At 43.0% G+C, this 25,413-nt stretch overlaps 1 protein-coding gene across 1 annotated transcript in view; it reads right to left on the bottom strand.

Moving 5' to 3' along the window:
- dock1 (dedicator of cytokinesis 1) overlaps positions 1-25,413 on the bottom strand; it is a 592,086-nt gene that overhangs the window by 459,376 nt on the left and 107,297 nt on the right. The window contains exons 13-16 of the mRNA XM_087998957.1: positions 9,176-9,301; positions 3,111-3,235; positions 2,695-2,793; positions 2,519-2,591 (exon numbers count right to left, since the gene is read on the bottom strand). Coding sequence (XP_087855083.1) covers positions 2,519-2,591; positions 2,695-2,793; positions 3,111-3,235; positions 9,176-9,301 — 423 coding nt within the window. The remainder of the gene's footprint in view (positions 1-2,518; positions 2,592-2,694; positions 2,794-3,110; positions 3,236-9,175; positions 9,302-25,413) is intronic.

The following is a 25,413-nucleotide window of genomic DNA, read 5'->3' as shown; positions in this document are numbered from 1 at the left end:
CCCAAAACTGCTCACAATACTGCTCTTATATTCTAATCTTCTCAAAACGAATGCTCACATTACATTTGCCTTCTTTAACTGCCAACTGAAACTGCATGTTAACCCTAAACTAGAACTCCCAAGTACCTTTGTGCTTCAGATTCTAAAGCCTTTCCCCATTTAGAAAATAATCTACACATCTATTGTTGCTACCAAAGTGCATAACCTCACACTTTCCCACACTGTATTCCATCTGCCATTTCTTTGCCAACTCTCCTAGCTTGTCCAAGTCGTTTTGCAGACTCTCCACTTCCTCAACACTAACTTCACTTCTACCCGCCTTTTTGTCATCGTAAACTTCGCAACAATGCCCTCAATTCCCTTGTCCAGTTCATCTATGTATAACATGAATAGTTGTGTCCCCAATGCAAATGTCTAAGGAACTTATTACCTCCTCAAAGAATTTTAATAGATTTGTCAGGCATGACCTCCTCTTGACAAAGCCTGATTGACTCAGGCCTATTTTACCACTTGCTCTCCTTTGTCTAACTTGCTTATTATTTCTTCAGAGAATTCTAAGAAACTTCCTCTTGACAAAGCCAAGCTGACTGTCTTATTTTACCATGCACTTCTAAATCTTCCAAAATCGCATCCATAATAATGGATTCTAAAATCTTATCAACAACCGAGGTCAGGCTATCAGGGCTATGGTTTTCGATCTTCTGCCTCCCTCCCCTCTGAAACAGGAGTGTTAAATTAGACATTTTCCAGTACTCTGTGACCCTCCCTGACTACAGTGATTCCTGAAGAATCACAATGCCTCCACAATTTCCTTAGCTAGCTCTTCATAACCTTGGGATGTGGTCTATCCAGTTTGAGTGATTACGCACCTTCAGACCTTTCAGATTCCCCAGCACCTCCTCTATTAAGGGAGCCAGGAATGAAACAACAGAATGCTCTGCTGATCACTTTCTAGTCCTGACTAGATAATGGCAAGGTGCCAGAGAATGAGACATTTACAAGCATTGTACCCTTATTAAAATAGGATATAAGGGATATGCCAAGTAATTATGGGCCACTCACTGTTACTTGGAAAAACATGGATTAATCTGAGATAATTTTCCCTTAACAAAGCCATGCTAGTTATGTCCTATTAACAATTTTTTGAGGAAGTAACAAGGAGGATTGATTGGGTAGGGCAGCAGATTTAGACTGACAGAGTGTATGCTCATTGGTCCATGAAGGTGGCAACACAGGTAAATAAGGTGGTAAGGCAGCACATGGAATGCCCTCCTTCACTGGGAGATGTAACACCTCACAGGAATGTAATAATGGAAATGTATTATAGTGTATTCGTTAGGCCACTGTTGGTGTTTTGTTCATAGTTTTGCTCACCATATCACAGATAAGACATAATTACTTTACAGACAATACAGAGGATATTTACATGAATTAGTGAGGTTTGAGAAGATTTGTAGCTCGGGTTGAGATTCTGGGTGTATGTGTATGAGCTGGAAGGTTCGTGAATCTCCGGTGAAGCACTGCTGTTTGTAACCCGCGTTTTATTTGTGTGTTTAGGTTTCTTTGGATTGGTGACGTCATGCCCTGTGGTGATGCTATTTCCTGTTCTTTTTCTTTCTGAGAAAAAGAACAGGAAATGGCATCACCACAGGAACTGACATCACCACAGGATATGACATTACCACAGGATATGACATTACCACAGGATATGACATTACCACAGGATATGACATTACCACAGGATATGACATCACCCCCAAAGGAAACCTAAACACATAAATAGAAAGCAGGTCATGAACACCTGTGCTTCACTGGAGACTCAATGATGTTGTTACCTAGCATGGTGATGAAGTGTCTGAAAACGAACCTACCAGCTCAATGAGCAAACTTACACCCATTTATGTGACTGTTGCTAAAGGTTGAAAATTTCAGTTATCAGGACAGATTGGACAGATGAGGGTCATTTTTCTTGGAACAGAAGAGGCTAAAAGGTTGCTGAAGAATGTATCCAAAATAACGAGGATTTTGGAAGTGAGCGGGGAAAACCGGTTTCCCTTCGTGGTGAGGTGAATGACCGGAGAACAAATTTAATCTGCTTGTTAGGTGGATCAGAGGTGACATGTGGAAATACGTTTTCACCCAGGTGATGCGTGTCTGGAAGTCACTGTCTAGTTTGGCAGATGGAAACCCTTATCTCAGTTACAACTAACCTCAAACTACACCTGAAGTGCTGTAATTTGCAGGGCTACAGATCAAGTGCTCATAAATGGGATTGGAACCTGGGGCCTATTTACTCAACTGGCATGATGGACTCAATGGTCTCTTTCTGTGTTGTAACTTTTCTGAATTTTTGTGGTTCTATAACACTCACCTCCAGAAGCTGAAATTTGCAAATAAAATATGAAAATCATAATAATGGCACAACTATTTAAAAATACATGCCCAGAACATGTTTTTACAATCCGGACATAAGTTGTTCAGTATTGTATATAAAAGAAACATTGGCTCAAGTACTTACAATCTTGAGATGATCGATGTCGGAATGTGAACCTCAAGTGGCTTCTATTTACATCTTCAATAGGGATTGCCACCTTTAAAATAATATCAAAAGATACTCATGCTAAAGTTTACAACATAACCGCTCAGGATTTTATTTTAACTTTTTCAATTCCAGCTAATATGCCGTGAACATACCTTTACCGTCTCAAACCAACGAGGCTGCTTCACTTGATAGTAAATAACAGACTTATATTCAGAGATACCATCATCTCCCGCACCAGGAAAAATTACATTCTTTTAAAAACAAGAAGCAAATATCAATGTGGTTTCAGAAATGTAGTACGTATTTAAAGATCTGAAAACTTACTAAAGAACATATAAGAAAACATATATATGTAAGACTTGGAAAATGTTCAGGAAATTTGTGGTCAGCATCAAATTTTCAGAACACAATTCACACAAAGTCACAGTCAAAACAGTAATAACTGGTAATTAAGAGAAAGACAATAAAAAAATTTAATTTTGAATTCTTGAAACATATTAACTGGTCAACAAACAACAGTTTAATTCATTTTCAGGGCCACAGATTTATCAGCCCATAATTATCATACCTCCAAACGCTTGCCTTCTTCATCATATACCATCATTGTGACCTCTACATTCTTGGAAGTTGTTTTGTTGCCTTTGTCAAACTCTCCTAGCTGTAGTGTAACATATATGTCATTACGAACATCACCTTTGCAAGAAAACGAGCAAGAAGATCCTTAAATAACTGTTTTCAGGTCACTGAACATTTAAAAAAAAAATTAACTACAATTATTATTAATTATTATAACAGCGACAATTATTTATAAATAGACACAAGATTGTTTGAAAATAAATTGTGTCATTCTGGCATTTACGTAGAATACAATTAGGAGTAAATAAGACTTTTTCACAGCAGAGAGTGGCGCGAGCTGGGCGGAAGTGAGGTTGGAGCGCAGAGCTGGTCGGGAAGGTATGTGATTGATATATAAAGAACTTACCTCAACGCCAACGGTCTTTTCACAGCAGAGAGCGGCGCGAGCTGGGCGGAAGTGAGGTTGGAGCGCAGAGCTGGTCGGGAAGGTATGTGATTGATATATAAAGAACTTACCTCGACGCCAACGGTCTTTTCACAGCAGAGAGCGGTGCAAGCTGGGCAGAAGTGAGGTTGGAGCGCAGAGCTGGTCGGGAAGGTATGTGATTGATATATAAAGAACTTACCAACGACATAGGTAGGAAGAGAGGTGAGGAGGTCATTCAAGAGCTCAGGGAGTTAGGCCGGAAGCTAAAAGCTAGGACAGACAGAGTCGCCATCTCTGGGTTGTTGCCGGTGCCACGTGACAGTGAGGCAAGGAATAGGGAGAGAGTGCAGTTGAACACGTGGCTGCAAGGATGGTGTAGGAGGGAGGGCTCCAGGTATTTGGACAATTGGACTGCATTCTGGGGAAGGTGGGACCTGTACAAGCAGGACGGGTTGCACCTGAACCAGAAGGGCACCAATATGCTGGGGGGTAGGTTTGCTAGCACTCTTCGGGGGGTGGGGGGGTTTAAACTAATTTGGCAGGGGGATGGGATCCGGACTTGTAGTCCAGCAAGTAGGCGAGCTGTTTGTCAGGATGTCCAAGAATGTAGGGAGGCTGTGGAGAAGGTAGCACTGACAGGGAATACTTGCGGACACAGAGATGGGTTCAAGTGCGTATACTTCAACGCAAGGAGTATCAGAAATAAGGTGGGTGAACTTAAGGCGTGGATCGGTACCTGGGACTACGATGTTGTGGCCATCACGGAAACGTGGAGAGAAGAGGGACAGGAATGGTTGTTGGAGGTTCCTGGTTACAGATGTTTCAGTAAGATTAGGGAGGGTGGTAAAAAAGGAGGGGGGGTGGCGTTGCTAATTAGAAATAGTATAACGGCTGCAGAAAGGCAGTTCGAGGGGGATCTGCCTTTGGAGCTAGTATGGGCTGAAGTCAGAAATAGGAAAGGTGCAGTCACCTTGTTGGGTGTTTACTATAGGCTCCCCAATAGCAGCAGAGATGTGGAGGAACAGATTGGGAAACAGATTTTGGAAAGGTGCAGAAGCCACAGGGTAGTAGTCATGGGTGATTTCAACTTCCCAAACATTGAATGGAAGCTCTTTAGATCAAGTAGATTGGATTGGGCGGTGTTTGCGCAGCGTGTACAGGAAGCTTTTCTAACTCAGTATGTAGATTGTCCGACCAGAGGGGAGGCCATATTGGATTTGGTACTCGGTAATGAACCGGGACAAGTGATGGGCTTGTTAGTGGGTGAACATTTTGGTGATGGTGACCACAATTTGTGACTTTCACCTTGGTTATGGAGAGAGATAGGTGCGTGCAACGGGGTAGATTTTACAATTGGGGGAAGGGTAATTACGATGCTGTAAGACAGGATCTGAGGAGCATAAGTTGGGAGCATAGGCTGTCAGGGAAGGATGTCGTGGAAATGTGGAACTTTTTCAAGGAACAGATACGACGTGTCCTTGATATGTATGTACCTGTCAGGCAGGAAAGAAATGGTCGTGTGAGGGAACCTTGGTTGACGAGGGAGGTTGAATGTCTTGTAAAGAGGAAGAAGGAGGCTTACATAAGGTTGAGGAAACAGGGTTCAGACAGAGCAGTGGAGGGATACAGGATAGCCAGAAGGGACCTGAAGAAAGGGATTAGGAGAGCTAAGAGAGGGCATGAAAAATCTTTGGCGGATAGGATCAAGGATAACCCAAAGGCATTTTATGCGTATATGAGAAACATGAGAATGACGAGAACGAGGGTAAGTCCGATTAAGGACAGTAGTCGGAGACTGTGTATTGAGTAGGAAGAGATAGGAGAGGTCTTGAATGAGTACTTTTCTTCAGTATTTACGAACGAGAGGGACCGTATTGTTGAAGAGGAGAGTGTGAAATGGACTGGTAATCTAGAGGAGATACTTGTTAGGAAGGAAGATGTGTTAGACATTTTGAACAGCTTGAGGATAGACAAGTCCCCCGGGCCTGACGGGATATATCCTAGGATTATGTGGGAAGCAAAAGAGGAAATTGCAGTACCGTTGGCAATGATCTTTTCATCTTCACTGTCAACGGGGGTGGTACCAGGGGACTGGAGAGTGGCGAATGTTGTGCCCCTGTTCAAAAAAGGGAATAGGGATAACCCCGGGAATTACAGGCCAGTTAGTCTTACTTCGGTGGTAGGCAAAGTAATGGAAAGGGTACTGAGGGTTGGATTTATGAGTATCTGGAAAGACACTGCTTGATTAGGGACAGCCAGCACGGATTTGTAAAGGCTAGGTCTTGCCTTACAAGTCTTATTGAATTCTTTGAGGAGGTGACCAAGCATGTGAATGAGGGTAGAGCAGTGGATGTAGTATACATGGATTTTAGTAAGGCATTTGATACGGTTCCCCATGGTAGGCTTATTCGGAAAGTCAGGAGGCATGGGATAGTGGGAAATTTGGCCAATTGGATAGAAAACTGGCTAACCGGTCGAAGTCAGAGAGTGGTGGTAGATGGTAAATATTCAGCCTGGAGCCCAGTTAAAAGTGGAGTTCCGCAGGGATCAGTTCTGCGTCCTCTGCTGTTTGTAATTTTTATTAATTACTTGGATGAGGGAGTCGAAGGGTGGGTCAGTAAATTTGCAGATGATACGAAGATTGGTGGAGTTGGGGATAGTGAGGAGGGCTGTTGTCGGCTGCATAGGAACTTAGATATGATGCAGAGCTGGGCTGAGGAGTGGCAGATGGAGTTCAACCCTGCCAAGTGTGAGGTTGTCCATTTTGGAAAGACAAATAAGAATGCGGAATACAGGGTTAACGGTAGGATTCTTAGTGAGGTGGAGGAACAGAGGGATCTTGGGGTCTATGTTCATAGATCTTTGAAAGTTGCCACTCAGGTGGATAGAGCATGTAAGAAGGCCTATGGTGTATTAGCGTTCATTAGCAGAGGGACTGAATTCAAGAGTCGTGAAGTGATGTTGCAACTGTACAGGACTTTGGTTAGCCACATTTGGAGTACTGTGTGCAGTTCTGGTCACCTCACTTTAGGAAAGATGTGGAAGCTTTGGAGAGGGTGCAGAGAAGATTTACCAGGATGTTGCCTGGAATGGAGAATAGGTCGTACGAGGATAGGTTGAGAGTGCTAGGCCTTTTCTCGTTGGAACGGCGAAGGATGAGGGGTGACTTGATAGAGGTTTATAAGATGATCAGAGGAATAGATAGAGTAGACAGTCAGAAACTTTTTCCCCGGGTACAACAGGGTGTTACAAGGGGACATAAATTTAAGGTGAAGGGTGGAAGGTATAGGGAGATATCAGGGGTGGGTTCTTTACCCAGAGAGTGGTGGGGGCATGGAATGCACTGCCTGTGGGAGTGGTAGAGTCAGAATCTTTGGTGACCTTTAAGCGGCAATTGGATAGGTACATGGATGGGTGCTTAAGCTAGGACAAATGTTTGGCACAACATCGTGGGCCGAAGGGCCTGTTCTGCGCTGTATTGTTCTATGTTCTATAAGACTCAACACATTTTAATCTGACCATAAATAATATCGAAAATTGCAAACATTCAAAAGTATATCAAGCAACATCTGGTTACAAAATAATTTTAGAAAACCATCAAGCAGCAACTTTTGAAATTCAGATGATGCTTTTGAAAATACAGGAAAGATCACATTTGCTATACAAGCGTGAGTAGTGGAATTTTTGCAAGCAGGATATAACACAAGATACATATTTGTATCAGGAAATCCTCGAGGTACAATACGACCAGCTATGTCCCAGATGGAATGCCTTAACATTAATGTGACTTAGAATTGACATCAGAATGACATAAAATCAACAGCACAGAGTCAGTCCATTCACACCAACTGATCTAGTTCTGCTCCACATGAGCCTCCTCACACCCTATTTCATTGAACCCAACTGGATATTGTTCTATTCCTGTCCCAGGCTACAGAACTGTCTGTTTTTTATCCAATCACAAGTTATTCATAGAATAGTATAGTTAAGTTTACATGAAATAAGCAAGTTTCTTTCATTTGAAAAAAAAGAGGCTACAGGTAAAACTTCGAGGTTCCTTAGACAACTGAAATTCAAACAATTTGTCATGATGGTAAATCCAATCCAAGAACATAGTAATCAGCATGTTGAACAAAATGTCAGTTCAATGGAAAGTACAAAACAAATATAAAATCATGGCAAATAAGTGATTGTGTCAGTCAAGTTAAACTTCTTCACAGAATTCTTCAAACACCATTCCTGTCGACAAAAAAATTGAACTGCAGCAATTACAATGAACATAAAAACATCTCCTGCCTTAGCAACACTCGCTACAAGACAACCATTTTGCAATGTGTAACCAACACATTACAACCCAGGCAATTCACTTCAAGAAGAAGAGGACAGATATTGTCAACCTGCAAAAAGACTGGGTCAAGCAGCCCTTGATATGGAATCTGGACTATCTTTAAACTAGTTGATCTTGCCTATTCAAGGTTCTGAGCATCAAGACATGCATAATCCATAAATTAAACTTCGTCGGTTCATGGTTAGATGAGGAATTCTTTAGGGAGCCCTTGGACATCCAACAACAAAGATTAAACATTATGACTAATTTTTAACATGGCACTAGCTGTTTTGATATTGTCACAGAGAATAAGGAATCGAAAGCTAAATGCAGTCAGATAACCTAATTTTGCAACAGAGTCATAGAGATGTACAGCATGGAAACAGACCCTTCGGTTCAACCCGTCCATGCCGACCAGATATCCCAACCCAATCTAGTCCCACCTGCCAGCACCCGGCCCATATCCCTCCAAATCCTTCCTATTCATATACCCATCCAAATGCCTTTTAAATGTTGCAATTGTACCAGCCTCCACCACATCCTCTGGAACCTCATTCCAGACACCTACCACCCTCTGCGTGAAAAAGTTGCCCCTTAGGTCTCTTTTATATCTTTCCCCTCTCGCCCTAAACCTATGGCCTCTGGTTCTGGACTCCCCGATCCCAGGGAAAAGATTTTGTCTATTTATCCTATCCATGCCCCTCATAATTTTGTAAACCTCTATAAGGTCACCCCTCAGCCTCTGACGCTCCAGGGAAAACAGCCCCAGCCTGTTCAGCCTCTCCCTGTAGCTCAGATCCTCCAACCCTGGCAACATCCTTGTAAATCTTTTCTGAACCCTTTCAAGTTTCACAACATCTTTCCGTTAGGAAGGAGACTAGAATTGCACGCAATATTCCAACAGTGGCCTAATCAATGTCCTGTACAGCCGCAACATGACCTTCCAACTCCTGTACTCAATACTCTGACCAATAAATGAAAGCATACCAAACGCCTTCTTCACTATCCTATCTACAAACATCTGCTCAATTGTTCCCAGACAACAACACCCTATAACCTTAAATGCAAACAAAACCACTTTTGCTTCAAATTACTTTATCTCTGCATTATAGAATGGTACAAATGTCGATATTTAATTACAAACAATATAAAACGCAAGTATGGTAAAATAGTCATTGCAATGAAATTAAGATCACTGTCACTTCATTCCATTTTACTTGGTTTTAATGTGAATACGTTTTGCGAGCAAAAGTACAGATTGATGAGTATTTACCATATTTAAATGATTTTTCAACGTACTCACCAGGCATTATTATTTCAGGAAAACCCATTTTTCTTGCAACTGCAGTAGTTCTATCAACTAGATGTGGAAAATCTTTTCGAATCTGATGAACATCACCTAACAGCAGCTTCATTGTAACCCACAAACCTAGTGAATAACAGATACCAAAAATATTACTCAGATCTAGATAAAAAAATACATCTTTCCACTGGAAACGGAACAAACATTTAAAATTCAGTAATAGCTTAATTGAGTTCTAAAGGATAAATATAAATCCCCAAAATGTTTTGTTCTATTTATTTTAATGAAATGAGATAAGAAATGCAATCTATGAAAGTTTCTACCAATTCAGGTGGGTGTTTGATGAGGTGGCTGGGTGAGGTGCTCTGAATTCTGCATGCTTTTTCTGTTGCTTGCACTTGGTCACCACACGCCTCATTCTGTGACACTCAAAGCAGTTGGGGCCTTTGCAGATGTTTTTCCAATTCATACATTCTAAGGCAAATAATTCCAATATATCAGTGGGGATATTATATTTGTTTAGGGAAGCTTTCAGGGTGTCTTTGCACTGTTTCTCCTACTCTTCTAATGATGGCTTACGATCGCAGAGCTCTGAGTACTGCACTTGTTTAGGGAGATTTGTGCTGGGCACACAGATAATGTGGCCCACTCACCGCAGCTGGTTACGTATGGCCAGTATCTTGATACTGGGATACTAGCTGTATTGAAAAATGTGTTGCTGGAAAAGCGCAGGTCAGGCAGCATCCAAGGAGCAGGAGAATCGATGTTTCGGGCATAAGCCCTTCTTCAGGAATGAGGAGGGTGTGCCAAGCAGGCCAAGATAAAAGGTAGGGAGGAGGGTCTTGGGGGAGAGGCGTTGGGAATGCGATAGGTGGAAGGAGGGGAAATGAGGAAGTTGGAGAAATCTACATTCATCCCTTGTGGTTGGAGGGTTCCTAGGCAGAAGATGAGGCGCTCTTCCTCCAGGCGTCATGTTGCCATGGTCTGGCGATGGAGGAAGCCAAGGACCTCCATGTCCTTGGCAGAGTTAAAGTGTTCAGCCACAGGGTGGTTGGGTTGGTTGGTCTGGGTGTCCCAGAGGTGTTCTCTGAAACGTTCCGCAAGTAGGCGGCCTGTCTCCCCAATGTAGAGGAGGCCACATCGGGTGCAGCGGATGCAGTAAATGATGTGTGTGGAGGTGCAGGTGAATTTGTGACGGATATGGAAGGATCCCTTGGGGCCTTGGAGGGAAGTGAGGGGGGAGGTATGGGCGCAAGTTTTGCATTTCTTGCGGTTGCAGGGGAAGGTGCCGGGAGTGGAGGTTGGGCTGGTGGGGGGTGTGGACCTGACGAGGGAGTTGCGGAGGGAGTGGTCTTTCCGGAACACTAATAGGGGAGGGGAGGGAAATTTATCCTTGGTGGTGGGGTCTGTTTGGAGGTGGCGGAAATGACGAAGGATGATACGATATATCTGGAGGTTGATGGGGTGGTAGGTGAGGACCAGTGGGGTTCTGTCCTGGTGGCGATTGGAGGGGCGGGGTTCAAGGGCGAAGGAGCGGATCGTCAACCACGTCTGAGGGGAAACTGCGATCTTTGAAGAACGAGGCCATCTGGGTTGTTCAGTATTGAAATTGGTCCTCCTGGAAGCAGATGAGGCGGAGGCGAAGGAATTGGGAATATGGGATGGCGTTTTTACAAGGGGCAGGGTTGGGAGGAGGAGTAATCTAGGTAGCTGTGGGAGTCAGTCGGTTTATAGTAAATGTCCATGTTGAGTTGGTCGCCCGAGATCGGTCTAGGAAGGGGAGGAGGAGTCTGAGATGGTCCAGATAAATTTGAGGTCGGGGTGGAAGGTGTTAGTAAAGTGGATGAACTGTTCAACCTCCCTGTGGGAGCACGAGGTAGCGCCAATACAGTCATCCATGTAGCGGAGGAAAAGGTGGGGGGTGGTGCCAGTGTAGCTGCGGAAGATGGATTGTTCCACATATCCGACGAAGAGGCAGGCATAGCTGGGGCCCATGCGGGTGCCCATGGCTACTCCTTTGGTTTGGAGGAAGTGGGAGGATTGGAAAGAGAAGTTGTTCAGAGTGAGGACCAGTGCAGTCAGTCGAAGGAGGGTGTCAGTGGAAGGATACTGGTTGGGTCGGCGGGAAAGGAAGAAGCGGAGGGCTTTGAGGCCTTCGTGATGGGGGATGGAGGTGTATAGGGACTGGATGTCCATGGTGAAGATAAGGCATTGGGGGCCCGGGAAGCGAAAATCATGGAGGAGGTGGAGGGCGTGGATGGTGTCCCAAACGTAGGTGGGGAGTTCTTGGACTAAGGGGGACAGGACCGTGTCGAGGTATGCAGAGGTGAGTTCGGTGGGGCAGGAGCAGGCTGAGACAATGGGTCGGCCGGGGCAGTCAGGTTTGTGGATTTTGGGCAGGAGGTAGAAACGGGCGGTGCGGGGTTGTGGGACGATGAGGTTGGAGGCGGTGGATGGGAGATCCCCTGAGGTGATGAGGTTATGGATAGTCTGGGTGATGATGGTTTGGTTGTGGGAGGTGGGGTCATGGTCAAGGGGGCAGTAGGAGGTGTCTGCGAGCTGGCGTTTAGCCTCAGCTGTATTGGCCTGGGTGAAGATGGTCACATTGGTATGCTACCAGTGGTATTGCAGAACTTTGCAAAGACAATGTTGGTGATAACTCTCCAGGGATTTGAGGTGGCTGCTGTACATGGCACATGTTCCTGATGTATACAGATGGATGGGACTATTGCTGCACTATAGACCATGAGCCTTGGTGCTTGGCATGAGGTCTTGGACTTCAAACACTCTATTCTGCAGATATCTGAAGGCCTGCACTGGTGCACTGGAGTCAATGTTGAATTTTATCGTTAACATTTACTTGCACTGAGAGGTGGTTTCAGACATCTAGAAAATTATCTCCATTTGACAGGGGCTCACTACTGATTTTGTTAGTCATTAAACAGTGTTGTGTGGCAGGAGCACACTGGAAGACAACTTTTGTTCGCTATGTTTAGTCTGAACCCTTATCTTTTATAGGCCTCAATGAATAGTGACTTGTATTTTGGCCTCTGAGTGTGTGCATATGCAGGTATCAGTGCAAGTAGACGTTAATTCACCTTATGTGTGGTTTGAGAACAGAAGTTGGGGTGGTCTTAGTTCTGGCCTGGAAGTGAAGGCTGAACAGTTTCCTGCTCGTTTTCTAAGATAGTTCCACTGCAGCAGAGCTTCATGGAGATGGGGTGGTATTGTATCAAGGAAGATGAAGAGAAGAGTTGGCGCAAAGACACAGCCTTGTATTGCATTTGCGGTGGATCTGTTGGTAAGCATCACAACTTGCACGTCAACGCAAAGCAGGAAGAGAATGATGACAATTTTCTGGAGGCAGCTGAATTTAAAAAGAATATTCCACAATGCCTCACAGTTGACAGTGTCAAAGACCTATGTGAAATTGAGGGTGGTCATGTACAGAGGTTGATATACTTTCCTTGGATTTGTTACAGCACTGAAAATCGTGCCATTGTGCCTTTTTGATGGACAGCAGCCACACCGAGATTGGCAAGGAAATTTGAGGAGACTTGAGGAAGAATCTCATAATGACCTTTCCCATGGCGTATAGTAAGGAAATCAATCTGTGATTTCCACAGTCATACCTGTCTACTTTCTTGAAGATCGCACAATTAGTATCTTTGCGATCTTCCAGCATGTTCTCTTCCTTCCGTAGAAGAAGGATGAGTGCACGAAGTTGTGTCAAGGCTGCCTTTCTGCAACTGGTAGGACACTGCCCTGCAGCACTGGGCACACCAGAGACCACAGCAGCAGCCTCTCCCAAACCCCGGAGACCTGACAGACTCTCAGGAATTGGTGGAGGCGATAGCGAGACTTATCTCGAAGGTTGGGGCTGCGACTGAGGAGATCCCAGGTCCAACCCATCGCAGGTGGTGTAGGGTCAATCAGAAGCGGCGATCGAGTCCTTATTCGGTCGGATCCAGGCAGTGGAGTGGGAAGTGCGGGCCTTACAAGACCAGGTTGATGAGGTTGGAGGACGAATCTTTGGATTGACGAGCTCCCAGACGATGAAGAAGGTGGGCAGCCAGTCTCCCGTTCAAGGTTTTATAGTTGGTTTTCTTTGTAGTTTTTTGGTAGCAATAGTTGTTTCTAGTTATGATAGGGTAGCTTTTGTATACACAATTCTGCGATTCCATTTACTTGTGCTAGGCGCATTCTAAGCAGGGTTCTCCCTCCCGGGGGTTCAAGGGTCTCTGAAAGGAGATATGGCTAAGTGTCTTGTTAAACAGTGGAGCTGAAACATCAACGAAAGTCATCTGCTTGTTAAAAGGAAAAAAAGTGCTTTGTAGCCTTAAGAGGGAAAGGGTTGATATCACTGTTGCAGGAAACCCATTATTAGAGCACGTGAAAGACAAGGGCGGTTTGTGATACTCAAGGCCCTGGGAAGGAATATGACATTTTAAATGTCTACTGCCCCCTGGTGCATCCCCTCAAATTTTTGGTTAGCACCTTCTCTCGGCTGAGTGCCTTTGGAACGTGGCACATTATTTTGGGGGGATTTTAATTGCCTTTTGGATCTAACAGTGGACAGGATGCCTAGTGGGCCCCCAACTATTCCTTCGCAGGCCAAACAGGTGGCTAACTTATGTGAGGATGAGAGGCTGGTGGATATTTGGAGATGTCTTCACACTACCAGCAGGGACTTCACCTTTTTTTCAAACCCACATAAAAGTCACACAAGGATTGATCTTTTTCTGGCTCCCTCAACCTTTCTGGATTTGATTAAGAGTTGTAAAATTGGGAACATAGTTGTCTCTGATCACACGGCGGAATATTTGGAGGAAGGCAAAGTGAGGGGCTAGGTTTGCGGCACTGGCGTCTGGATCCTTTTCTCCTTAAGGATTCCAAATTTGTGGAATACTTTTTGAAGGAGTTTCAGGAGTTCTTGACTAACAACTAAGGCAAGGCTAGTAGTCAGTCTATGCTATGGGACACTGCTAAGGCCTTTGCTAGGGGATTAGCTATTTCCTATTCGGCTAGCTGGAAATGACAGATGGGGGAACAACAGAGTCTACTTGAGACGTGGTTGAATGACGCCAAAGCGGTACATTTTGCGTGGCATTTGGTGACTAAGTTATAGTGCCCTCTGGGCTGCCTTGAATTTAATACTTACACAAATTGCAAAGAAAGAACTTGCTTTTGCTCGACAAAGGCTGTTTGAGTATGGGGATAGGCCAGGGAAGTATTTAGCATATCTGACTATGAAAAAGCATGTTCCCCAATCCATTACTACAATTAGAGACAGCATCGAAGTTCTTACATGCCAAAAGGATTAATAAGGCTTTTCAGAGTTTTTACTCTGAATTGTATCGGTCTGAAGGTTGCAAGTATGAATGGAAGCCTTTTTTTTTTAAGAACCTGGACCCCCCCCAATGGTAATCTTGGAACAGGCCTCTCTCTTTATTGCCCCCTTGACAGTTCAGGAAATACAGGAGGCAGCTAGGCAACTTTAGAGTCGGAAAGCACCTGACCCTGATGGTCTCCCAGGTGAGTTTTATAAGGAGTTTATAGGGATTCTGTCAGGGTCGATGTTGGAGCTGTACAATCACTCCTATATGCATGAATGTTTACCATCTTTGAGAGAAGCTAATATTTCCTTCATTCTTAAGGGGAAGGTTCCTGAGGATTGTGCCTCATACAGGCCCATCTCTCTATTAAATTCAGCTTTCAAGATTCTGTTTAAGATCTTGACACTGAGATTAGAGAAGGTGTTGCCCCACACTGTCAAAGAGGACCAGGCAAGTTTTATAAGGGGCCATAGGTATTCTAATAATCTTAAAAGGTTGCTGAATATGGTCCAAGTATGTCAGCAATGATCGATTCAGGGGTTGGTGATTTTCTTAGATGCAGAGAAAGCACTTGACCGGGTGGAATGACAGTATGTCTTTTATGTCTTACAGCAGTTTGGGTTGGGTGGGGGTCTTTGCTCAGTGAGTGAAGGTTTTATATCGCCACCCTCTGGCCGTGGTAATCACCAACAGGGTGAAGTCTGGGAACTTTAGAATTGGTAGAGGTAGTTGTCAAGGCTGCCCCCTTTTATCACTGTTGTTTACAATGGTGATAGAACCACTGACAGAGGCCATTCATCAGAACGTCCATATAACCGCTCTGGAAGTGAGATTGAGGGGACACAAGATCACACTGTATGCGGATGATGTCCTTCTGTTTTTATCAAACCTGATCACCTAGATACCCCACCAGATATCAATTCATTTGGGGCTATTTCAGGATATAAGATCAACTTTGCAAAATTGGAGGCTATGACTTTGGGGAATCTCAAGGAAGTACTAGAGGTTGAAGGTGGCCCAAGGTTTCCTTTTAAGTGGTCACGGGCAGGGTTCCGATTCCTAGGCATTTTTATTACTCCCATGTTTGATCAGTTATTTTGGACTAACTTTGCTCACTTGTTCTACAACATTAGGTGGGATCTCCAGAGGTGGGAGGCTCTTCTGATTTTATGGTTAGGCCGAATAGCCCTCATTAAGATGAATGTTCTTCCTCGTTTGCTTTATCCCATGCATATGCTCCTTTCAATGTTTCCAGGTCAACGCTGTGGAAACCTATGGGTTGGTTTAGTTCCTTTGTCTGGCATAGTGGGTGGCCTCTCATCAAACTTACTAAATTGTAGTCGCCATAAGGATGGGAGGAGTTGATTTCCCAGACATCAGGAGGTATCAATTGAGTTCCCTGCTGTCCTTTGTGTGCGATTGGGCAGGTAACGGTCCGGGCTCAATATGGCTGGATAGCGAGGCCTCCAAGGCAAAGTGCCCTCTTATTAACCTGTTGTTTCATGGATCGGATGAGGACAGTTATGGACCACTGCTGGAATCCCATTATTATTAGTACGGTCAAGGCATGGACGGTGATGCGTCAGAGTGAGGGTTGCTTATCCAAGACTTCGCCACTTACGCGCATAGTTGGTATGCTGGGGTTCCGACCAGGGTTCAAAATACGGGCAGCAAGAGGAGTTTCCAGTTCGGGAGACTTGTTTGAGGGGGAGGTTCTATGTCTTTCGAGAAATTGAGCCACATATTGAGGCTGCCCAACAGAGATCTTTTCCATTTTTTTTCAGGTTAGAGATTTCATCCAGAAAGAGACTACAGAGAGGTAGTTGCTACGTTCCACAAGCACCCTCTCGGTTAGTGCTCTCTATATCCTGCTGGGTGGCAGGGCTGGCAGGATATTAACCGGTTATGTGAGGTCTGGGAGCAAGAGATAGGAGTGGAGACCTCTTCTGAAATGTGGGAGGACATATGGGAGAACGTGTGAAAGATCTCCATCTGTAATAGGACATGCGCTATGCAGTTAAAAGTTCTGCACAGGGTTCATCTGGCACCGGATTGTCTGGCGAAGTTTAAAAAAGGGTCATCTTCAACGTGCCCCAAATATAAAATAAGTGTAGGTACTCTTACACATTGCTTCTGGACATGACACAGGCTCCGTGTTTATTGGAGCGCTGTGGCAGGAGAGACAGAAAGGGTTTGAGGACCGAAGTTAAAGTAGACTCAATATCTCTGCCCCTAGATCTACCTAATTTATCAGCTTTAAATGGGCATGGAAAGAAACTTAATATTCTTACTGTGTACGGAAGAATATTCTGATGAATTGCGTGTCTGAGAACCCGCTGGGCTTGCTGGGTCGGCGGAAATTAATTATGGTGCACCACACAACAGACCTTTTTTTTATACAAGACATGGCAGCCCTTTTTGGGTTATTTAGATACAGATTTGACTGCTATCTTAACTAGAGCGTTTGATTAACCAGGACGGTTAGGTTTGCTGAGCCCTGGAGGGGGTCCCCTGAGTTAATATAAGGTGTATATACAACGTTCCCATTCTTTTGTTTGGAAGCTTTGCGCTGAGTATTGCCATTTAGTGTTTTTGTGTGTATTTGTCATTTGTTATCTTTTCAATAACTTTATGTTTTGGTAAAGTCAAAAAAAAAATTTCTTGCTAATACATTTACAAAAACAAAAAGTACCTTTCCACTGTATTTTAGTACTGCAGCAGGGATATCTTCTGCACCGTAGACATTTAGTTTTTTTTTAAGCAATCAGATGGCTTTTTCAACCTTATGGCATGCTGAGATGATGACAGGTAGTGTGGTGAGAGATGGTGTTCAGACCACTTGTAAAGGCTATTTCTGGGTTAAGATTTTCGAAGTGCCCACCCAAGCAGTCAATGACTACCTCTCAGTGTATGCCAAGCGGTTTTCCCTTTGGCTCTCAGTGAATCTGCTGAAATCTGCTTGGATATAGCTTGGAATCTGCTGAAGAAGCTGCACGCATCGTGGTCGTCAGCAAGTTGCTGAGTCTGCAGCACTCTTTCCACCACCATCTATTCAGGCATACTGATAAGGTTTAGGTGATATCAGATCCAAAAACAAAACCAGCCTGGTACTGAAAGAGTAACCAGAAATGATTTTGCTCACTCAGCCAATTTCAGTCTTGGGTGCTGATAAGGACAATGGTTTCTTGGAGGAGTTCAGCAACAGCCAAGCCCATATGACATGGGCTTGTACAAGTGGGAAGAAAAAAAAAGTGAAAACAAGTAATGAAAGATGATTAACTGGTTAGGGAAATAGGAAGCATCCCTGTGGCCACTAAAAGTGACTACAAAATCGATATTCTAATGCAATGAGTGAAAGTTGTCACAGAGCAGCTGCAAGACATTCAGCTGGGTAAGTATGACCAGCAGATGTCATAGTCCACCTTGGGACGAACAATATAGGTAAAAAGGGAAATGCAGTCCTGACGTCAGACTATAGGTGAGAGTAGCAGTGATGGAGAAAGAGAATGTCCCAGAGGATTCAAGAACAGAATGAATCTGGTAAGAGCTAAGAAGATATTAAAGTAATACTTTGTATCTATCTTTACCACCGAAGCAAATTTTACCTAAACCACAACAAAAAAGGAGGAAATCTAATCACTGGAAGGGTTCTAAACTGATATTGGATAGCTTGTCAGTACTTAAATTTGATAAAACACCAGGATCAGATAAGATGCATCTAAGGGCAATGAAGTTGTTGCAAGTGGAAATTGTGAGGCATTGACCATAATTTTTCAGACTTCCTTAGACTCTCGTGATGTGAGAAAGCTGACAAATTGCAATCATTGCAACCATCAGTGCTGCTGAAATACAGACATTTTTTGTTGATGGTTTTAATATTGCATTTAACAAGAAAATTTGTAAAAATACTAATTTAAAAGGAAAACCAACATTTTTCCTAAGAGATTGCTAACTGGTTGCGAAGTGGGCTGTGATTGGTAGGGACATTGCCATGGAGAATATGCTAACAGTTAAGAACCAGGTTTTGCTGAAAACTGAAAGCAAGGCAGGTTGACTTGCCCTGAGAAATGAACTAGGAAATGGCTGTCACCCACTTTGTTAACGGAGTTTAAATTGGTATTCTTCCAAATTGTCCTAAAGGGAAAGTTATAAAGCCTGACACAATGTGTCTTTTTGAAGTAATACTCAGTTACTTAACACCACAGGACTATTCATTACAACCTTGTTCAAGCAGGGTTATAAAGATAAGTCCAGCAGTGTCAGGTAGTTCGTCTATAATGCCACAGTTGTGCTCTAGCGAAACCACACTGAATAGAAAATTGCTTAATAGAAATAATGAAGTCGAAGGAAAAAGTGGGGTTCGGGGCAGAGGGGCAAAAAATATCACTCACGATCACTCAAACATCATCCAAAGTATAACACAGCCCGAAGGAACACTAAAATCATATTTATTAACGACACAAACATTAACTTGACACACTACATTTAAAAAAATGTAAGACAGCTGCTCTCAGTACTGGTCCTCTCACAGAAAGCTGCTCTATCAACAGCTGACATCTGTGCACGTGCAGTACACATGAAGACTTGTGCTGACATCGCACATGGGCAGAACAGCGCAGAGACTTCAGACACATGCAAATTGGTACAAAAACCAGCAGTGACATCACACATGCGCAGAACGGCGCGGACATGCGCATGAACCAATCCCTACTGGGACTACGCTATTGTCAATGGAAGAAAGCATTCCCGAAAATACCGTCCCTAATTCTTCAGTGACATTATTGCCAAATCGTGCGTATTCCCAGAACTACCTGTACAGAACTGATAGTTTTGTTCTGCTGTTGGGGAACTTTTAGAAACAATAACTGAGGATAGAATTAACAGAGAAATGAGAGTTAATCAAGGAGAGTCAACACATATTTCTTTAGGGAAAAATCATTATCTAGTTTTCCAAAGAGATAACAGTAAAAGTAATGCTGTTGACCTGGGGTACATGAAGTTCCAAAAGCAGTTTGATTCAGTGCCACATTACAGACTTGAGAGCAAAGAGACCATGGAATAAATAGTTGTGATGCAAGTACAAAATTGGCTGAGCGACAGGAAAGAGTGTAATAATTATTGGATATTTCCAGGCTGAAGGAAGGTTAGTAGTCCAGTTCCCCAGGGCTGGTACAGGTAACTTTGCTTTCCCTGACATTTATTAATAATCTAAACCTTGGTGTCAAGAAAACAAAATTTCAAAGTTTGGAGATGATAAAAAAAACTTAGAAGCATTGTAAACTACGAGGAGGACTATACAACTTCAAAAGGACAGTGACAAGTTGGTGAATAGAGCAATTAAATTGCAAATGAAGAGCAATGTGGAGAAGTCTGAGGAGATACATTTGATAAATAGAACCTTGAGAGACTGCATAAAATAAAAACTATTCTAAATCTGCACAGCTACTGCCTGTGCTGTTTTAGTTCAAATATCTCAGGATATTAGAGTGCGTCTAAGAAAACTTAAACAGCAAATTTCACAGCTGACCTTACAGAAACCTGTGTGGAACAGCTCACATCATATAAGCAGCTAAGTGCATAATTTTTAAGTGTAACATGACTGTTCTTTTTTCTTTCTAGATCTAGAGTAGCGAGTAGAGTGGGTTCGTGTTTTGACAACATTTAAAAGGCATCTGGATGTGCATACGAGTAGGATGGGTTTAGTGGGATTTGGGCCAAGTGCTGGCAAATAGGACTAGATTAATGTTGGATAGCTGGTCAGCATGGACGAGTTGGACCAAAGAATCTGTCTCCGTGCTGTACAGCCCAATGACTCCATAAAGGGTGTGCAGAAGCAGAGAAACTTCAGTTTGTATCTGAATGATATACGCAAATGACATGAATGGACTTGCAGATTGGACAAATAATTGGTAAATTAATTTCAATACAAATAAATGGGAGGTAATACATTTTGTTGGGAACAGAAAGAAATGGCATTATTGGAAGGGGCAGGTTTGGTTAAACTAGAAGAGGATATATTTGTTTCTAGTTAAAAGATACAATCTTAAGATGTTACAAAACTAGTTAGCAAAGGCCATAAAGGAATCAAATTCAGCACTAAGTTTCATTTCAAGCCGGACAGAATTGAAAAGTACAGATGTGATAAACCTGCATTTAAACTTGGTTAGACTGTACTTATGGTACTTGCAATTCTGGTTGCCATACTAGAAAAAAGAATAAGAATATACCAGACAGAGTTCCCAGAGAAGATCTGCAAGAATGATACCAAACATCTATGGGTATACAGATCAGGGGGAAAATGTTGAAAAAGGAGGCTGTAAGTGAGCTGATACAGATCCTTAAAATTATTAATCATTTGGTAAAGTAAATGCAGAGGGAATGTTTTCTCTTCTCAGAAAAGTACTACGAAAGGCATCATTAAATATGACATGGAGGTGCGGGTGTTAGACTGGGGTGGACAAAGTTAAAAATTACACAACACCAAGTTTTAGTTCAACGGGTTTATTTGGAAATACAAATTTTGGAGCTCTGAAAGCATGTACTTGCAAATAAATCTGTTGGACTATGACCTGGTGTTGTGTGATTTTTAACTTCTTTATTAAAATAGTTATCAAGAAGTTGAACTGGACTAGCCATATGTTGTAGCTACCCATGGCTGAAGGTAACATAAAATGAGCAACTGTGACTTTTAGGTAACAGAAGATAGCTGAAAGAAATGTCAGTCAGTCAACTTGCAGGTGATGTTCCAATGTGGAAGTGTTTGAGAGTTTGGAAGGTACTGTCTTAGCTTCTCGTGTGAATGTCTGCACTGTGGTTTGAAAACCATACATACTGCTGCTACTGAGCATAAGTGGAGGGGTATCTGGATGTTTCTGGATGTGTTGCCAATTAAGCAGGCTTTGTCCTGGATGATGTCAAGCTTCTTGAATGCTATTAAGAACTGCACTCATCCAGGCAAGTGGGGAGTATTCCAACAAGCTCCTGACTTGTGTTTTCTAGATGGTGCAGACTTTGGGGAGTCAGGAGATGAGTTACTCATTGCAGCATTCTAGCCTTGTACTTTGCCTTATAGCCACTGCATTTAAATGGTGAGTCCAATTGAGTTTCTGGTCAATAGTAACCCCAGGGGGTTGATAGCTGGGAATTCAGAGATCTCAAGGGACGGTCGTTTGACTGGCTCTTAACGGAGATGATCATTGTCTGGCATTTATGTGGCATGAATGATACTTGTCCCTTGTCAGCCAAAGCCTGGATATTGTCCAGGTCTTGATGCATTTGGACATGGACTGCTTCATTATCGGAGAAATCATGAATGGTGCTGAATATTGTGCATCAACGAACATCCCCACTTCTGACCTTATGGTGGAGGGAAGCTTGTTGATTAAGCAGCTGAAAATAATTGGCCCCAAGACACTACCCAGAACTACTGAGGGTCTCCCGGGAACTGACCTCCAACAACCATAAACATCTTTCTATGTGTCAGGTATGACTTCAAGCAACAGAGAGTTTGCCCTGATTCCCACTGATTCCAGTTTTGCTGGGGATCTTTGATACCACACATAGTTCATTGCATTGATGTCAAAGGCTGTCACAATCATGTCACACTTTTGTTCATATCTGAACCAAGGCCAGGAGCTGAGTGGCTCTGATAGAATTCTAATTGTTGCCAGTAAGAAGGCCACTGTTGAGCAAAGGCTGCTTCATAACTGACTCCTTCCATCAGTTTACTGATCGAGAACAGACTGACAGGGTTGAATGTATTCTGCCTTGTGTGTATAAGGAGTTACCTGGGCAATTTTCTATATTGTCAGATAGATGCCAGTGTTGTAGCTATATTGGAACAGCTTGGCTAGGGGTGTGGCACATTCTGGAGCAGAAATCTTCAGTGCTATTGCCAGAACATTGCCAATGCCCATAGTCTTTGCAATATCCAGTGCCTTCAACCGTTTCTTGATATTACATGGAGTGGATTGAGTTGGCTGAAGACTGGCATCTGTGATGCCAGGGACCACTGGAGGTAGTCAAGGTCGATTATCCACTTGGCATTTCTGGTTGAAGATTGTTGTGAATGTTTCAGTCTTGTCTTTTGCACTGATGTGCTGGGTACTTCCATTATTGAGGATGGAAATATTTATAGAGCCTTCTCCTCCAGTGATTTGTTTAATTGTCCACCACCATTTACGACTGAACGTGACAAGACTGCAGAGCTTAGATCAGATCCATTGGTTGTAAGATCGCTTATTTCTGTCTATGACTCACTACTTATGCTGTTCGGCATGCAAATAGTCTTGCTTGGTAGCTGCATCAGGTTGATGCTTCACCTCTAGGAATGCCTGATGCTGTTCCTGGCTTGTCCTCTTGGACTCTCCATTGAACCAAGGTTGATTCTCTGGCTTGAGATAATGGTTGAGTGGGGATATGCTGAGCTATGTGTACAATTCTGCTGCTGTTGATGGCCCAGAGGAGCTCACCATTGTTCAGTCTTGAGTCACTGGATCTGCTTGACATCTGTCCCATTTAACATGCCACAGAATGGAATGTAAGGTATTCTCAATGTAAAACTGGGACAGCCTCCAACAGGACTATGTAGTGGTCACTCGTACCAACATTATCATGGACAGATGCACCTGCAGCAGGCAAACCGATGAGGAAGATGTATGTTTTACCCTCTTGTTGGTTCCCTCATCACGTATGACAGGCCCAGTCGAGTAGCTATGTCCTTTAGATCCCAGTCAATCAGTAATGTTGCTCTCAAGCCTCTCATGGTGGTGAACATTGAAATTTCTCACCCAGAATACATTTTACACCTTTGTCACCCTCAGTGCTTCCTCCAAGTATTGTTCAAAATGGAGGCGCACTGATTCATCAGCTAAGGGAGTACAGAACATGGTAATCAGGTTTCCTTGCCTATGTTTGGCCTAGTGTCATGAGACTTCATGATGTCCAAAGTCAATGTTGAGGACTCCCAGGGCAATTCATCCGCAACTGTATACAACTGAGCCTCTGCTGAGTCTGCCCTACTGCTGGGATAGGACATATCCAGGGATGCTGATGGGGCATTGTCTGTAAGGTATGAATCCATGAGCATGATTATGTTAGGCTGTTGCTTGACTAGTCTGAGAAACCACTCTCCTGATTTTGGAACTTGCTTATAGATGTTTGGTAAGATGACTTTGTAGCATCGATAGGGATGTTGTCGTTTCCAGGGCCTAGACTGATGACAGGGCGTCCTTTCAATTTTATTCCTTTGTTGAGACTTTGTAGCGATTGATGCAACTGAGTGGCTTGCTAAGCCATTTCAGAGGGCACTTGAGAGTGAACCACAGTGTGACTTCTCTGGAGTCATACGCAAGCAGACCAGGAGAGGATGGCAGATTTCCTTCCATACTATCATAGAATCTCTACAGAGTGGAAGCAGGCTATTCAGCTTATAGAGTCCACACCGACCCTCCAAATCCGTGCTGTAAGACTCTATGACCCCACACCGACCCCTCATCTCTATCCAATTAACCTCACATTTCCCATGGCTAACCCCACCTAACCCTGGATACTATGGGCTATAGCATGGCCAATTCACCTAAACTACACAACTTTGGACTGTGGGAGCAAAGCGGAACACCCGAGGAAACCCAAGCAGACACAGGGAGAATGCATAAACTCCACAAAGACAGTCACCAAGAGTGGAATCGAACCCAGACCCCTGGTGTTGTAAGGCAGCAGTGCCAACTGAGCCACTATGCTGCCCTGAAGGACCTTACTGAACCAGATGAGTTTTTCCAACAAATGATAATGGTGTCACGATTATCATTAAAGAAAAATCTGGAATTCCGAATCTAAACGGAATTCAAATTCTACCATTTTCCATGGCGGGATCAAACCTGAGTCCAAGAACACTGGCTGAGTTTCTGCATTAATATTCTAGTGATAATATAACTATTTGTGGTGAACTTCTATAAAATTTCCAATAATTCTATTTTCAAAAGGAACATCTGTTATTTGAGAAATTAAAGACAGTGAAAATAATACTGCTCTTTCTTGATAGCCACAAATGTGTTTTGAAGGAGAACTGCAAACAGAAACATAGATTGATTCTTTTCTTTCTGAGCTCAGTAGGCCAAAACAAATGGTAGTAACTTTATGAGCACCCTTGTTCAGATGATCGTAGGCCAAAGATGACACCTGAAACCTTCCCTGTCCGAACCTCATATGTTTAAACAATGTTAAACTAAACAGTCCCTTTGTTACTAATCATTGGACAAGTTGAAAAAAATGTTTTAATATTCCAGCCTTTCCACTGAAAACATGATTGCCTTCAGAGACATTCAATTAAAGAAACCTGTATATATTGCAATAAAATGCATAACAATTACTTCTATTTTATAGTAGGATAACAGAATTAAAATTCATAGACATTTTTATAACATTGCTTTACAGATATTTGATACTTCCACAAAGAACATAAATGAAGCAGTTTTGAGTTTCTACAATTAGAAAAGGTACTGAAAAACATTGTATGTAAAAACCTTCTTGCAAAACATTCACATACAAACAACTTTTTAGAATTGACGAACTTTGTCCTCATAACTTAGAAATACAGTGCAGAAAGGAGAAGGGACATAGATTGCACACAAGCAAAATGAACCTAATAATTTGTATACAAGTTTATTGAATCATATTTTCTTACTTAGTATATGTAATAAAATCCTTGTTCGTTGAAAACTAAGTACACCTAAATGGGGAGCAACAGCAACTTATCAACTGATGCAAGTTAAATTCTGAATGCAGATGAGAGGTTAGCAATATAAATCACAATAGATTATACTAGAATATTTAAGTTGACACTGATATCAGTGGTGGCTCAGATACTTTCCCCTCTTATGTGAAAATGACTAACTCCACAGA

Source organism: Chiloscyllium plagiosum, unplaced genomic scaffold (assembly GCF_037043375.1).
Source record: "Chiloscyllium plagiosum isolate Xiang-an unplaced genomic scaffold, Cpla_swu_hap1 HiC_scaffold_22, whole genome shotgun sequence".
Classification (NCBI taxonomy): Eukaryota; Metazoa; Chordata; class Chondrichthyes; order Orectolobiformes; family Hemiscylliidae; genus Chiloscyllium; species Chiloscyllium plagiosum.
The sequence above is the reverse complement of the archived record's forward strand: the minus strand, read 5'-3'. Positions and strand labels throughout refer to the sequence as shown.